At 42.4% G+C, this 17,007-nt stretch overlaps 1 protein-coding gene across 1 annotated transcript in view; it reads left to right on the top strand.

The window, feature by feature from the left end:
• The window catches only part of LOC144595431 (uncharacterized), a 43,403-nt gene that overhangs the window by 15,963 nt on the left and 10,433 nt on the right, over nt 1–17,007 (top strand). Inside the window, exons 6-10 of the mRNA XM_078402933.1 lie at nt 5,027–5,140; nt 7,106–7,165; nt 8,584–8,643; nt 14,545–14,625; nt 14,772–14,913. Coding sequence (XP_078259059.1) covers nt 5,027–5,140; nt 7,106–7,165; nt 8,584–8,643; nt 14,545–14,625; nt 14,772–14,913 — 457 coding nt within the window. The remainder of the gene's footprint in view (nt 1–5,026; nt 5,141–7,105; nt 7,166–8,583; nt 8,644–14,544; nt 14,626–14,771; nt 14,914–17,007) is intronic.

Here is a 17,007-nt window from a genome sequence, read left to right as displayed (position 1 = left end):
TCAAAGAAATCGAGCAGGAAACAATGAGGTAGTACGGCCACAAATGTGTTGGATGACGGAGCAGACAGGATAGTAATAGACCATAAGATGGCAAGTGGTGACACAAGAAATTGTAGATGCTGCATTCAGTAGCAAAAAAACATACTGCTGGAGGAACTTAGCCAGTCAGGCAGCATCTGTGGGAGCAGAGGGATTCCTCCTCAAGGTCCTGCATCAGGACCATCCACCTGCTGCTACAGATGCTGTCTGAGCTGCTGAGTTGCTCCAGCACAGCTTGTATTTTGCAACAAGATGACAAAGGTAAGCTGGCAAAATATGAAGATAAATGGCAGATGTAATTTAACATGGAGAACTAGGAAGTGAAAGAATAAACAGGAGAAATAAGAAGAGACGAACAAACTAAATGAAGTGCAGGTACAGAATGACTAAGTATCAAACGTGCATGAAAAAATGTTTAGTTAATCACAACAGGTCATGAGGTTCATAAATAGAGTCATAGAATACAAAAGGTAGAGACATTATATTGATCGTGTAAAAGTGATTAAGCCACAAGTGGTGTGCTATGTCCCGTTCAGGTTAGACTCTTTAGAATGTGAAGATCCTGGAGAAGATCAGAGAACAATGTTCCAGGGAACATAGATTTCAACTACATGGCAGAAACAGAAACACCTGGCATTGTTTACCACACATCAAAGAGTGAGAGGAGATGTGACTCAGGAGAGGAATACAAGATCATGCTTAGTTGACAGAAGGGAATTCAGCTAAATCTATTCAACGTTAAGTGTCAACATTTCTGAGAAATGTGAGGAAAATATTTTATACCAGAAAGGTAGTTGTGTTCTGGAACCCTTTGCTTGTATGAGTGGTGAAAACAAAATAATTGGAAGCTTTCAATCGAGAATTGGATAGGCGTCTATGCCTGATAACTGCACTGCTCTCTGGATGTGGTAGGATGATTCAGTTGCCTGATAAGAGCTGGGAAGAAACTGTCCCTTAATCTGGAGGAGTGCATTTTCACACTTCTATACCTTTTGCCTGATGAGAGAGGGGAGAAGAGAGAGTGGCCAGGGTGCAACTCATCCTTGATGATGCTTCTGGCCTTGCCGAGTCAGCGTGAGGTATAAATGGAAGGGAGGTTGGTTTGTGTGATGATCTGGGCTGCATCCACATTTTGCTGCAATTTCTTGCGGTCCTGGATGGAGCTGTTCACAAACCAAACTGTGATGCATCCTGATAAAATGCTTTCTATGGTGCATCTGGAGAAGTTGGTGAGAGTTGTAGGGGACATGCCGAACATCCGAAGCCTTCTAAGGAAGTAGTTGGAGGCGTTGGTGTGCTTTCTTGGCCGTTGCTTCAATATTGGTGGTCCAGGAGAAGTTGTTGGTCATATTGACTCCTTGAAGTTTTGAAGTTCAAAACTTTTGAAGTTCAAAACGTCGAAGTTTTCAACCATCTCTACTTCGACACCATCAATGCAAACTGGGGTATGTGTACCGCTTTGCTTCCTGAAGTCGATCACTATCTCCTTTGTCTTGCTGAAATTGGGAGAAAGGTTATTGTCTCGACACCAGGCTCTCGATCTCCTTCCTGTACTCCCTCTCATCATTATTTGATATCTGGCCCACAATGGTGGTGTCATCTGTGAATTTGAAAATTGAATCAGATTTGTACATGGCTGCACACTCGTGGGTGTACAAGGAGTAAAGAAGGGGGCTGAGGACGCAGCCTTGTGGAGCACCAATGTTGAGGATTATAGTAGAGGATGATTTGTCTCCTATCCTCACTGATTGGGGTCTGTTGGTCAGGAAGTCGAGGATACAGTTGCAGAGATAAGTGCTGACACCAAGTTCCGCAAGTTTGGTGAAAAGCTTGAATGGTGTAATGGTATTAAAGGCAGAGTTGTAGTTCATGAATAGGAGACTGATGTAGGTGTATCTCTTATCCATGTGTTCCAGGGATGAGTGTAGGGCTAGGGCGATGACATTGTCCGTGGACCTGTTGTGGCGGTAGGCGAACTACAGTGGGTCAAGGCCGCTGGGTAGACTGGATTATACAGTATGCATTCCATAACTAGCTTCTCCAAACATTTCATGATGGTGGATGTCAAGGCCACTGTACGGTAGTCGCTTAGGCATCAGTCTCTCATAATTTTATACACTTTTAACAGAACACCCCTCAGCCTCCAAAACCTGTAAGAAAACAAGCTAAGTTTGTCAAACCTCTCCTTATGGTTAATACTCTAATCCATGCAACATCTTGGTGAAACTCCACTGCACCCTCTCTAAAGCCTCCACATGCAGCAACCAGAATTGCACACAATACTGCAAATGTGGTCTAACTAAAGTTTCATACAGCTGCAACATGACTCAATGGCCTATTCTATAAAGACGATTATGCCGTCAACCACCTTTAGACAATAGACAATAGGTGCAGGAGTAGGCCATTCGGCCCTTCGAGCCAGCACCGCCATTCAATGTGATCATGGCTGTACCCCGTTCCTGCTTTCTCCCCATACCCCCTGACTCCGCTATCCTTAAGAGCTCTATCTAGCTCTCTCTTGAATGCATTCAAAGAATTGGCCTCCACTTCCCTCTGAGGCAGAGAATTCCACAGATTCACAACTCTCTGACGAAAAAAGTTTTTCCTCATCTCTGTTCTAAATGGCCTACCCCTTATTCTTAAACTGTGGCCCCTGGTTCTGGACTCCCCCAACGTTGGGAACATGTTTCCTGCCTCTAACATGTCCAACCCCTTAATAATCTTATACGTTTCGATAAGATCCCCTCTCATCCTTCTAAATTCCAGTGTATACAAACCTAGTCGCTCCAGTCTTTCAACATATGACAGTCCCGCCATTCAGGGAATTAACCTAGTAAACCTACGCTGCACGCCCACAATAGCAAGAATATCCTTCCTCAAATTTGGAGACCAAAACTGCACACAGTACTCCAGGTGCGGTCTCACTAGGGCCCTGTACAACTGCAGAAGGACCTCTTTGCTGCTATACTCAACTCCTCTTTTTATGAAGGCCAACATTCCATTGGTTTTCTTCACTGCCTGCTGTACCTGCATGCTTCCTTTCAGTGACTGGTGCACTAAGACACCCAGATCACGTTGTACGTCCCCTTTTCCTAACTTGACACCATTCAAATAATAATCTGCCTTCCTATTCTTACCACCAAAGTGGATAACCTCACACTTATCCACATTAAACTGCATCTGCCATGCATCCGCTCACTTACACAACCTGTCCAAGTCACCCTGCAACCTCATAGCATCTTCCTCACAGCTCACACTGCCACCTAGCTTTGTATCATCGGCAAATTTGCTAATGGTACTTTTAATCCCTTCATCCAAGTCATTGATGTATATTGTAAATAGCTGCGGTCCCAACACCGAGCCTTGCGGTACCCCACTAGTCGCTGCCTGCCATTCTGAAAGGGACCCATTTATCCCCACTCTTTGCTTTCTGTCTGTCAACCAACTTTCTATCCATGTCAGTACCCTACCTCCAATACCATGTGCTCTAATTTTGCCCACCAATCTCCTATGTGGGACCTTGTCGAAGGCTTTCTGAAAGTCGAGGTACACCACATCCACCGGCTCTCCCCAGTAAATTTTCCTAGTTACATCCTCAAAAAATTCAAGTAGATTAGTCAAGCACGATTTCCCCTTCGTAAATCCATGCTGACTTGGAACGATCCTGTTACTGCGATCCAAATGCTCCGCAATTTCGTCTTTTATAATTGACTCCAGCATTTTCCCCACCACTGATGTCAGACTAACTGGTCTATAATTTCCCGTTTTCTCTCTCCCTCCTTTCTTGAAAAGTGGGATAACATTAGCTACCCTCCAATCCACAGGAACTGACCCGGAATCTATAGAACATTGGAAAATAATCACTAATGCGTCCACAATTTCTAGAGCCACCTCCTTAAGCACCCTGGGATGCAGACCATCAGGCCCTGGGGATTTATCAGCCTTGAGTCCCATTAGTCTACCCAAAACTTTACCACCCTAATCACCACCAGGGGAGGCCGAACGGTGGCTGCCTCGACTACAGTCTGTCTGTCCTTTTTAAACTCTTTTGTTATTTTTGGTAAGTTTAAAAAGTTTATGTAAATGTACTCTGGTTTGTTTTATGTGGGGGGTGGGAGAGGGGGTCGGGGCAAACTTTTTTCAATCTCTTAGCTTGCCGGAGATGCGATTGTTTTCCGGATCGTATCTCTGGTCGCTCTGCGGCCTAACATCACGGAGCTGGAGGTCTTGCCTGGGATTGACCTTGAGTCCCCGCGGGGGCGTGGACTTAGCATTTGAGCCTGCGATCCCTTGCCTGGGATCGTCGCTCCAATGCAGCCTGCGGACTTTAACATCAGAGCTCACTGTCTCGGGTTGAGACCGGTCGGGTGCTCCAAAAGCTGCACGAGGTTCGACTGGTCCCGACCCGGGGTAGATCGCCGGCGCGGGGGAGCTGAGATCCCCGCCCCCCCGATGAAGGAGCTTGATCGCCCAGACGAGGAAGGCTCGCCGCCGGCTACGGGAGTCAAGATCATCCCGACAACGGAAGGTTAGAGTCCCCGACCACTGGAGGACAGAGAAGGGAGAGATTGAACTTTTTTTCACCTTCTATCACAGTAAGGAATGTGGAGGAGTCACTGTGGTGGATGTTCATGTTAAAATGTATTTTGTGTGTCCTGTTGCTTTTTACTGTTATGACTGTACGGCAAATGAAGTTCCTCGTATGTTGTAAAACATATTTAGCTAATAAAGTTTTTATTGTGTGATTGATTGTGATTTACTTATGTTGCCACTTTTAGGGAGCTATGATCTTACACCCCAAAATCCCTTGAACTCCTAAGCAGCCTGCCATTTACTATATACTTTCCTCTTACATTTCTTCCATTTCTCTGCCCACAACTCCAACTGACACCTCATAGTTAAATAGATATGAGAGTGAAGATATAATTGGTTGTATTTTCATTCTGCCAATAATTCTAATTCTATAATTTGAATTTGTTTTTCCTAGATATTTCAAGGAACGGTGTGATACAATCTTTGTCTAACTCAGATGTAGTAGTGGTTTATACTAATGCCACTATTGAAAAAGATGTCGAAGGACTCTTGTTATCCATGTTATCTGGTAAGCACCTCATAATGGAAAAGTGAAGAAAGCTCCTCTTAGTGGCAAGGAATATATTTCAGGAGGGATCTGACATCAGAAAATAGAATTATTCCGCTAGCTGAGCTGAGATATACATTGTAGTCTAAGCAGGATTAAAAAAACAAATTCATTTGAATTAAATCTCTCTTGTTGGAAGTGAAAGAATGAGTAACATTCATCACTTGAAGTGAACACGAAGAGAGGGATTGGGATTAGATTAGGTGGGGTGTTAAATGGTATAGGAGGATTCTATCCAGATTAAATAGAATACATGATAGTCAGAGACTGAGGGGAAAGCAGATAAAAGCAAAACATCTAAAGAGATATTGTGATGGTGGGGAGGCTGGGTACACTAAGGTGTATATAGTGTGAGAGGGAATTAGATTAGCTTGGTGGGAATTTCTAGAATACCAGGGAGAAAGAAGATAAAATATTGTGTGGGATGAAGAGCTGAATTTGATTGATTGACTTGACTGAAAGATACAGCATAGAAACAGACCATTCGGAATAAATCCATGCTGGTAATACTTCAGTTACCTATTCACACTCGCTCTATGTTATTCACTTTCATATCCACGCCCTGCACACTAAGGGCAATTTAGAGGTCAATTAACCTACAAACCTGCTCATCTTTGGGATGAGGGGAAAAAAAACATGGAATTACCCATTTGGAGAGGTTGTTTCCACTAGTGGGAAAGTCTAGGACAAGAGGTCATAGCCTCAGAATTAAAGAACATTTCTTTAGGAAGATGAGGAGGAATTTCTTTAGTTAGAGGGTGGAGAATCTGTAGAATTATTTGCAATAGAAGACTGTGGAGGCCAAGTCAATGGGTATTTTTTAAAGTGGAGATAGATTCTTGATTAGTACTGGTGTCAAGGGTTATGGGGAGAAGGCAGGAGAATGGGGTTAGGAGAGAGCGATAGATCAGTTATGATTGAATGGCGGAGTAGACTTGATGGGCCAAATGGCCTAATTCTGCTCCTATCACTTATGACGTGGTCACAGGGAGAAGGTAGATACAAAATGATGGAGTAACTCAGCGGGACAGGCAGCATCTCTGGCGAGAATGGGTGACGTTTCGGGTCGGGACCCTTCTTATTTTCTCCGGTCACAGAGAGAACATGCATACTCCACACAGAGAGCCCCCCCCCCCCCTCAGGTCAGGATCAAACCCAGTCTCTGGCATGGTGAATATTTGTTAGAATATTATAACTTGAATGAAGTGTGAGTAGAATTAAACTGTTTGTGATATTAAGGGCTATGGCGAAGAGTTTTAAGTGAAATATCAAATCTATGTGATGCAAATGGAGAATTTTACTGGGTGTCTGTTAAATGGTATGTGAATATCATATCATATCATATATATACAGCCGGAAACAGGCCTTTTCGGCCCTCCAAGTCCGTGCCGCCCAGCGATCCCCGTACATTAACACTATCCTACACCCACTAGGGACATTTTTATTTTTTTTATTTTTTACATTTACCCAGCCAATTAACCTACATACCTGTACTTCTTTGGAGTGTGGGAGGAAACCGAAGATCTCGGAGAAATCCCACGCAGGTCATGGGGAGAAGGTACAAACTCCTTACAGTGCAGCACCCGTAGTCAGGATCGAACCTGAGTCTCCGGCGCTGCATTCGCTGTAAAGCAGCAACTCTACCGCTGCGCTACCGCCCATACCGAATAGGAGGGTATGTGAATAAGAAACTGATTGGTCTGATTGGGATAGTAAATTACACAGAGAGAAAGTGAGTAGTATCAGATTGGGTCGAATATTAAAGGGTGTAATACTTTGGCGGAGCAGTGGAATTCCATTGGAAATTGGATTCTTTCAGTCTAAAAAAATGTCAATACAACTGGAATTGGAAAATGCCCCAAAGTTTAGCACTGCTGGTTCTGTGAATATTAATATTGAACTACCCTTTCCTCCATTTTCTCACAGGAATGGATACCCCTGAATTCGAACCAAACCCCCAGAAACCTTACGTTCATGTATTGCATGGTGAGAGCTGGGAAAATTTATCTCAGTAATTAATTTCTAAAGACTCGCGATGTTTCTGACATCTTGTTATGAATGAGTTTAAAAGGAAACATTATATTTGGTATCAGGAGGAATTGGTTTGCATTTACTGATAAAAACAAGCTATTACTCGCATGGTGGGAGGCTGGGTACACTAAGGTGTACATAGTGTGAGGGGGAATTAGATTAGCTCGGTGGGAATTTCTAGAATACCAGGGAGAAAGAAGATAAAATATTGTGTGGGATGAAGAGCTGGATTTGATTGATTGACTGACTGAAAGATACAGCATAGAAACAGACATTCGGAGTAAATCCATGCTGGTAACACTTCAGTTACCTATTCACACTAGCTCCATGTTATTCCACTTTCATATCCACTCCCTGCACACTAGGGGCAATTTAGAGGTCAATTAACCTACAAACCTGCACATCTTTGGGATGCGGGAAAAAACCCCATGGAATTACCCATTTGGGCAGGTTGTTTCCACTAGTGGGAGAGTCTAGGACTAGAGGTCATAGTCTCAGAATTAAAGGGCATTTCTTTAGTTAGAGGGTGGAGAATCTGTAGAATTATTTGCAATAGAAGACTGTGGAGGCCAAATCAATGGATATTTTTAAAGTGGAGATAGATAGATTCTTGATTAGTATGGGTGTCAAGGGTTATGGGGAGAAGGCAGTAGAATGAAGTTAGGAGAGAGCGATAGATCAGTTATGATTGAATGGCAGAGTAGATTTGATGGGCCAAATGGCCTAATTCTGCTCCTATCACTCATGACCTTGTGGTCACAGGGAGAAGGTAGACACAAAATGCTGGAGTAACTCGGTGGGACAGGCAGCATCTTTGGAGAGAAGGAATGGGTGACGATTCGGGTTGGGACCGCTCTTCTTGTTTTCTCCGGTCACAGGGAGAACATGCATACTCCACACAGATAGCCCCCCCCCCACCCCGAGGTCAGGATCAAACGGTCTATGGCACGGTGAATATTTCTTAGAATATTATAGCTTGATTGAAGTGTGAGTAGAATTAAACTGTTTGATACATTAAGATTAAGGGCAATGGCAAAGAGTTTTATGAGTGAAATATCAAATCTACATGATGCAAGTGGGGAATTTAACTGTGTGTGTGTTAAATGGTATGTAAATAGGAGGGTATGTGAATAAGAGACTGATCAGTCTGATTGGGATAGTAAATTACACAGAGAGTAAGTGAGTAGTATCAGATTGGGTGGAATATTAAAGGGTGTAATACTTTGGCAGAGCAGTGGAATTAGATTGGAAATTGGATTATTTCAGTCTAAAAAAGTGCCAATACAACTGGAAATGGAAAATGTCCCAAAGTTTAGCGCTGCTGGTTCTGTGAATATTAATATTGAACTACCCTTTCCTCCATTTTCCCACAGGGATGGACACACCTGTATTGGAACCAAATTCCCAGAAACCTTACGTCCATGTACTGCATGGTGAGAGCTGGGAAAATTTATCTGTTTAATTAAATTAATTTCTATGGACTCAATGATTCTGACATCTTGTTATGAATGAGTTTAAAAGGAAATATTATATTTGGTATCAGGAGGAATTGGTTTAAATTTACTGATATAAACAAGCTATTACTAGCATCTGGAGACATTGACTTTTTGAGCAAGACACAAGGAGCCGGCGTAACTCAGCGGATCAGGCTGCATCAGTGTAGGGAATGGGTAGATGACATTTTGGGTCGGGATCCTTCTTCACACTGATTGCTTTTGATTACTCCAGCACTTTGTGTTTTGGAGTTACTCCAGCACATCAGTGTCACAAACCAATAACTTGTCCAGATCTTTCATTTCTTCTTCAACCAGTTCTGCAGTCAGAATGCTATTCTCTTCAGAAAGCACCCTCACACACACCTCAACGGCAAGCCAACAAGTAAAAGGTAAACACAAGGAACTGAGGATGTTAATTTAGAAAAACAGATACAAAGTGTTGGAGTAACTCAGCGGGCCAGGCAGCATCTTTGCAGGACATGAATAGGTGACATTTCGGGTTGGGAACCCTTCTTCAGGTAGCACTAACTGCACGCACAATTATCAGCAAGTAGCACAGTTGATGTGAGCTGCCTGGGTATTTTTTAAGTTGCCACAGTAAACCAATCCCCACTTATCAATCCTTGAAACTCCACCCTATGCTTTGTCCTCTTCCCATCTTTCCAACCTGCTTCTCCACCCTGACCCTGCAGTCTATACATCTCTACCAACCACACTCCTCCACATTGCTTCATTTGCACTCATCTCCACCATCTCTCTGTACAGTCCAAATCCTGCACCTCAAAGACAGATGGATGTTGACGTCTGCAGAAAATTTCACACCCCACTCCCACCTATGACATCCGGAATCTGGTGACAGTTCCCATTCATGATCTCACTTTAGTAGAACCTCTGCTCATCACAGTGCATTAAATTTCACACACACTTTCTCATAAAACTGCTTCTAAGAAGCAGTCTTAAAACAGGCAGAATCAATGGGCTACTAATGTACAGGTCAGTGCAAAACTTTCTCTGGTGTCTAGGATTGTGGAACGATTCAATGTTTTTCATTCAAAAAAGGCTAGGAACAAACTATTTCTTTCAGCTCATTTATTTCTCCACACTGGTTCTCAACCAGAGAGCAGTGCTGAACTACTATACCTCTTTGATGACCCATCAGACTATCATTGATCAGATTTTTCTGGCTTTACCTTGCACTAAATGTTATTCCCTTATCGTGTAAGGCTAAGGGACAATATACTTGGCTAATAAAGTACGATTGTGATTGTGATGTATCTATACACTGTAAATGGATCGATTGTAATCATGTTTTGTCTTTCTGCTGATTGGTTAGCACGCAACAAAAGCTATTCACTGTACCTCGGTACACATGACAATAAATTAAAGTGAATTGACTACCACATACCAATGATCATAGGAGGTTTAAATCCAAGAACAAACTTGAAAACATTCCCAAAAAGACAGTTATACAATGTCTTTTAGGTCAGTGTCAGCTTGATTCGAATAGTAGATATTCAGATACCTCCTGGCCCCATATTAATGGGAGTTCTTGGAAAGAATATCACGTACAAGTTAGCACCTTTAGATTAGTAAATTCACTCCATTTATTGATGAACAATGGGAAAAAATCTGCTTGCATGGTGGGGTATGGGCTACCACTAGAAACAACCTCAACTGATGACGATAAAATAGCATTAACAACAAGGAAATGGCCAAGTTATGGAATTGCACCATGAGGAGAAATTTAAAATATGGGGAAGGGGTGGTAAAATCACCAGAAATTAATATTACTGCTTCCCTATCAGTACTGCTTGTTCAAACAAGTTACTTTGTGGAAAAAAGTCTAGACACAAGAAACTGCAGATGCTGGTTTACAAAAAAAAAATCCATGTGCTGGTATCTTATTGGGTCAGGCAGTATCTCTGGAGAACATAGATAGGGGATACTTTGGGTCGGGGCCAGACTGATTTTAGTAGGGGGAAATGCTGAAAAAGAGGCAAGGATGGGAAAGTGGGGTAAAAAGTGGGGTGGGTGTTGGTTGGATAGTTAACTAATATTTGATCATTCACCATTCATACCGTTGGGTTATAAGCTAGCCAAGTGGAATATTAGGTGCTGTTTCTCCAGTTTGTGTGTGACCTTACTGTGGCAGAGACCAACAACAGAAAGGTCAGTATGTGAATGAGTTTTGCCTCCTCATGCACCACAGAACTCATCTCCAAATACCTTGATTCCATCTCATCACCCCTTGTCCAGTACCATCTGACCACATTTTACCCCCACCACTTTTCCAGCTTTTTCCTCCCCTACTACAATCAATCTAAAGAAAGGACCCAAGCTAAGATGTCGTTTATTCATGTTCTCAAGAGATGCTGCCTGACCCAGAGTTATTCCAGCACAATTTTGTCTTGCTTTGTGGAACTTGTGCGCCAGTGGCAAAATTTTTAACTGAGTCAGAAAACTTTGATTTAGTCGACCACATGGGTACAAAGAAAGGCTCCCTGTAAAAAACCAGGAGAGTGTTGCATCGCTGAGGAAACTGTCTTCTGAATGTATAAAGCCTATTTGGATTATCAGGCAGATTTTAACATTCCTTCATTGCTTCTACTCTGGGGCTGTAGAGAGCATCCTGTCCGGCAACATTACAGTCTGGTTTGGGAACAGCTCTGCCCAGGACAGGATGGCCCTGCAGAGAGTAGTGCGTTCGGCAGAACGCACCATGGGAACTACACTCGTCCCCCTGCAGGACCTATACATCAGGAGGTGCAGATCCAGAGCAAGCAAGATCATGAGGGACCCCTGCCACCCCAGTAACGGACTGTTCCAGATGCTACGGTCAGGCAAACGCCTCCGCTGTCACGCTGTGAAAACGGAGAGGATGAGACGGAGCTTCTTCCCACAGGCCATCAGGACTGTCAACTTTGATAACCCCAGAGACTAAATTTTTGTCGACACTTTTTGTGCTATGTTTAGTAACTTATTAACTTTATTTATATGCTGTAACTGTAATTATTTTTGTGCACAACCCGCAGGCATTGCCACTTTCATTTCACTGCACATCGAGTATGTGTATGTGACAAATAAATTTGACTTGACTTGACTTGACTTGACAAGTGGTATCACGAATGATCAAGTTCTGAAGGACAAAGCTGTTAGATTTGATCTGCACAGATAATAGATAAATCGATCGGAGGCCTTGATTCCACTTGCAGCAAATTAACATATTCTTGATGGCACTGGTAAAAGTGGAGACAGTTGAAACATTGTATAAAGAACACCTCCAAGCAGTGTGTGGCAGTACAAGTCCTATGGCAATATGTTTCTACGTTGTATTCCTATGGCAATATGTTTCTATGACTTTATTCAAAGAGCAGGGAAATATCTCTGCGAGGCCAATATTTTTCCCTCAAAACCATTTGTAAAATTAGATTACTTCAATGATCTCATTCCTATTTGTAAGACCTTGTGGTGCACAAATTGTCTCCTTTGTTTAGTTGCGAAACAAATGACATTCTGAACATCAGATCTACACTAATGACACAAATGTTTGGAGGATTGCTGATTGCAGTGTTCTTACCAGTTCAGTTTTCTTCATTGATATGCTGAATTGATTCATTAGGGGCTTGAATGTTTAACAAGCAGAAACTATTGTCCTAGGTAATTGTTCTTCCACGCAGCAGATGGTGAAATAAAATAACAGAGTTGTACATAATTTACATATTCTGACAGCATGTGATTAAAGCTGAGTTCTGTCTTTGCACAAAGCCCATGAAATTGAACAGGCAGTGACAGCTTGGAAAAAAAAGAGGACTTAGGGACAGAAAACAAAGTTATAGTTGTTTTGCAAGCTGTGAGTAAGCAGTACTTTGTGCCTAAGGGTCACCACTAGTTCCACAATACTTGATGAATTTTCTAATTCGGACTCCGATGCATAAAACACCATTTCAAAGACCGAGAATGCCACCAAATTAGAAATGCAGTTAACGAGGAAGACACCGATGGACTTTAAGAAAATGAGCAGAGAGAACTGTGTTCTCTAGAATTTACCAGAAGTCTCATCGAAACATTAAACAACAGTCTGTCTCGTCCCTTCCTTCTTTGCTGTTTTTTTAGTATGTGTTAAATATATGTTTTAGTGTTCTTCAGCTAGTTATATGTGGGCGGTGGATGGTTGGGGGAAACTTTTTTAAATCTCTTACCTCGATGGAGATGCGATTTTTTTCAGTATCGTATCTCCGTCTGCACTACAGCCTAACATCGAGGTGCTGGCGTCCTCTGCTGGAGACCATCTTCGGGAACTCTAAGCGCGTGAGCCTGCGGACTTAACACCATGGAGCTGGCGATCCCTGTCGGCAATCGACCTTGGAGCTCCAACCGCGGGAGCCTGCGGACTTTAACATCGTGGAGCTTGCGGTCCCTACTTAGAGACCGACTTCGGGAGCTTCGACCGCCCCGACGCTGGAGTTTCGATCGCCGGCTGTGGGAGCTTCGATCGCCCTGACTGCACATCGTTCGACTGCCTCAACCTTGGGAGAATTAGGAGGAAGATTAGTTTATTGCCTTCCATCACAGTGAGGAATCCGCTGCGGTGGATGTTTATGTTAACTCTTATGTAGTTGTGTGTCTTGTTGCTTTTTTTTAGTATGGCTGTATGGTAATTCGAGTTTCACTGTATATTAATTGGTACACGTGACAAGAAACTGACCTTTGAACTTTTGAAATTCTTAAAGCACTTAACCGCTAAATGCAGGGAGCATGTTTAGTCTAAAACCAGGGGACAGTTTATGAATAAAGGGTAAGCGGTTTTGGACATAGATGAGGAAAACCCTCTTCACCTGGGCAATGGTGACCCCTCACTCCCACAGGACCTGCCAAATGGTAATGCCATTGACTGATAAGAGGAGACTGTTAGACTCTCTTATTTAGAGACTATCGGTCATCGCCGGCACTCTTCTGGTTGTGCTGTACATTGGTTGTGTCGTTTGCTGAGGAGGTATGAAAATAATTGAATTAATTGTGTAATCCTCAGCAACAAGGTAGATGCAGACAATGTTTTGCCTGGCTGGGGTACCTAGAATAGGAATACAGCATCAAAATAAGGGATCAGCTTTCAGGACAGAAGAGGAGAAAATTATTCCACAGGTGATGTTTAACTTTTGGAAATCTCTATCCAAGAGTGCTAAAGAGACTGTCACAAAGTGCATTCAAGTTGAAGACAGATTGATTTGTGGATATTAAGGAAATCATGGAATGTGGGACGTACAAGAAAATGGCACTGAAATAGAAGATCAACTATCTTTTAAATGGTGACGCAGGCATATTGGGCTGCACAGTGGACTCCTGCTTCTATTTCTATTTCACCAACTCTTTGTCTGTACTCACCAAGCATATTAACCGTTGCAGCAGCATCCATGGCCCTTTCTGTGATGTGCGGCCTTCTGGGTAAGCACTGGTGCCATTACCGGCTTAAGTTCCAACTCGCTGTTGGGGCCAAAGATAATAGAGCAGGTTCCTCTAGTATCTTTGGTTGGGGCACTTTCTAGGGCACGCGCCTTTCTGGGTAAACACTGCCGCCATTGCCCACTTGTTTCTGATGTAAACGTGAGTGATCGTTGTGCTGTGGAAATTACAAACTGTCTTGTGACTGAGTACAGAATTGTTTAGGTAAGTGCAAGTTTACGTAAGTGGCCTATTGCGCAACTCGGCGAGTGTATTCTTAAATTTTAAAGGAATGGAAGATGCATGAATTAGATAGGAATATGGAGTGGATGCAACAAAACATTTTCTGCAATTAATTGATAACTGCATCATTAACATCTCTTTATGGTTTGTTTCAAGAAAATACTGAACAAAGCACTACCACTCCAAATGAGCCAAATCAGAAGTGGGATGCACAAAACAGGCTGTTAAAAGAGAAAGGTATAATGAAAATAATTAAATATCATTTGTGTTAATGATTGATTTATAAAAAGTTTAATGTTTTTAAAAACAAATAAAAATTTTAAGGGAGCAAATTTTGACCTTAATTTGAAATCTCTTATTTAGATTTTCTTTATGTAAAATAGGAACCAATGATGGAAAGCAACCAAAAGAGACTTATACCTTGAAGCAGCTTCTGGTCCTTGGCTTTGCAATCATATTTCTTGTGTTTTCAGTGGTTTTAGTCGCGGCCCTCCCGACAACTTGGATTATCATGGATGATCGACAGTGAGTTCAAGAATATCTTCAGCTTTATTTATTTCTGTTTTCATTGTCTTTCCCCCTATGCACCACAATCGCTTCCACACGTCTCACACCTGGTAAGGGTGGTCATTCACCTGATCAGAAACCAACTGCACAATAATGTAACGAGAGGGCCTTGTGATGTGTGACAGATGAGATGTGCATCTTCACTGGTGTTACCGCCTTGTGGGAACCCTGTAATCTATAAACCTCAGAATTGTTGAGACTCTTCTGAATGTCCTTTTGAGATTTGAGGTCCACAGGGACAACAATGAATATGTTTGTGTTAAAAATGGCACAGCATTCATTCATCTCCTCATTACTCGATTTATACATTGATATTGACAGTCCTGTTCCAGCCAAGGAATCACTCACCTTAATCAACACACAAGGTCAGATCACCAGAACTATGTTATATAAGAAAATAACTGCAGATGCTGGTACAAATCGAAGGTATTTATTCACAAAATGCTGGAGTAACTCAGCAGGTCAGGCAGCATCTCAGGAGGGAAGGAACGGGCGACGTTTCGGGTCGAGACCCTTCTTCAGACTGAAGAAGGGTTTCGCCCCGAAACGTCGCCCATTCCTTCTCTCCTGAGATGCTGCCTGACCTGCTGAGTTACTCCAGCATTTTGTGAATAAATACCAGAACTATGTTTATCAATTCTTATACAGTTTCATATGCAAGTCTTTCCATTTTCAAATATCACCTTCTATTTTATTCCCTTTTAGTTATTGAAATCTAGCATATATTACAAAGAACCAACATTCTTACAGGCAGGTTTGCTAGTGCTGCTCGGAAGGGTTTAAACTAGAGTGGCAAGAGGGTAGGAACCAGCAGATCAGCAAATGGAAAGACTATTGAGAAGTTATGAAAAGAAAATTTTATAAGGACAAGCAAGAAGAGATTAATTAACATGGTGCAACTGATGGGCTGAAGTGTGTTTTATTTCAGTACGAGGAGTATTTTGGGTGCATGGAACTATGATGCTGTGACCATTATAGAGTGATAAGATTGTCAGCTAAATGTTCCAGGGTTCCAATGCTTCAGATGTGACGGAGGAAAAAGAGGAGGGGTTGCTTTACTAATTAGGGAAAACATCACAGCAACACTGAGAGAGGACATATTGGAGGGATCTGTGCTGGGACCCCTGTCGTTTTTGTATACATGTAAATGTGCGGTCGACTATCGATAGGTTGGTTAGTAAGTTTGCAGATAACATCAAAATTGGTGAAGTTGTGGACAGTGAGGAAGGCTGTCAACGGTTGCAGCGAGGTATAGATCAATTACAAATATGGGCGGAAATATCAGATGGAGTTTAATCCAAACAAATATGAGGTGTTTCACTTTGGGAGGTTGAATGTAAGGGAAAGTATACAGCTAATGACAAGACGATTAACAACAAGACCATTAACAACAAGACCAAGAACAACAAGACCAAGAACAACAAGACCAAGAACAACAAGACCATAGGTCCCTGAAAGTGGCAACACAAATAGAAAGAATGATCATGAAAGTGTATGCCTTCACTGGTCAGGACATTGAGTATAAGAGTCAGGAAGTCATGTTGCAGCTTTAAAAACACTCTGGTTACAGGAAGGACATGGAGGCTTTGGAGAGGATGCAGAAGAGAGTTACCAGAATGCTGCCCGGATTAGCTAGTATTAGTTATAAGGACAGGTTGGACAAACTTGGATTGTTTTAACTAGAGCGCCAGAGGCTGATTGGAGACCTAATGGAAGTATATAAAATTATGAGATGCACAAATAGGATAGACAGTCAGAAGCTTCTTCCCAGTGCGGAAATGTTGAAGACCAGAGTATATAACTTTAAACTTCCACAAATGTGTAATAGAAAACATTTTATCGAGCTACATCACAGCATAGTTTAGGAACAGCTCCATCCTAGACCGCAAGAATTTTCAGAGAATTTTTGACACAGCCCAAGTCATCACTCAAACCAACCTCCCTGCCATTGACTCCATCGACATTTCACGCTGCCTCGGCAAGGCCACCAGCATAATCAAGGAAGAGTCTCATCCTGAACACTCCCTCGTCCTCTCACATCAAGAAAGAGGT

Source organism: Rhinoraja longicauda, chromosome 7 (genome assembly GCF_053455715.1).
Source record: "Rhinoraja longicauda isolate Sanriku21f chromosome 7, sRhiLon1.1, whole genome shotgun sequence".
Classification (NCBI taxonomy): Eukaryota; Metazoa; Chordata; class Chondrichthyes; order Rajiformes; family Arhynchobatidae; genus Rhinoraja; species Rhinoraja longicauda.
Note: the sequence above shows the minus strand (reverse complement) of the source record. Positions and strands in the feature narration are given on the sequence as shown.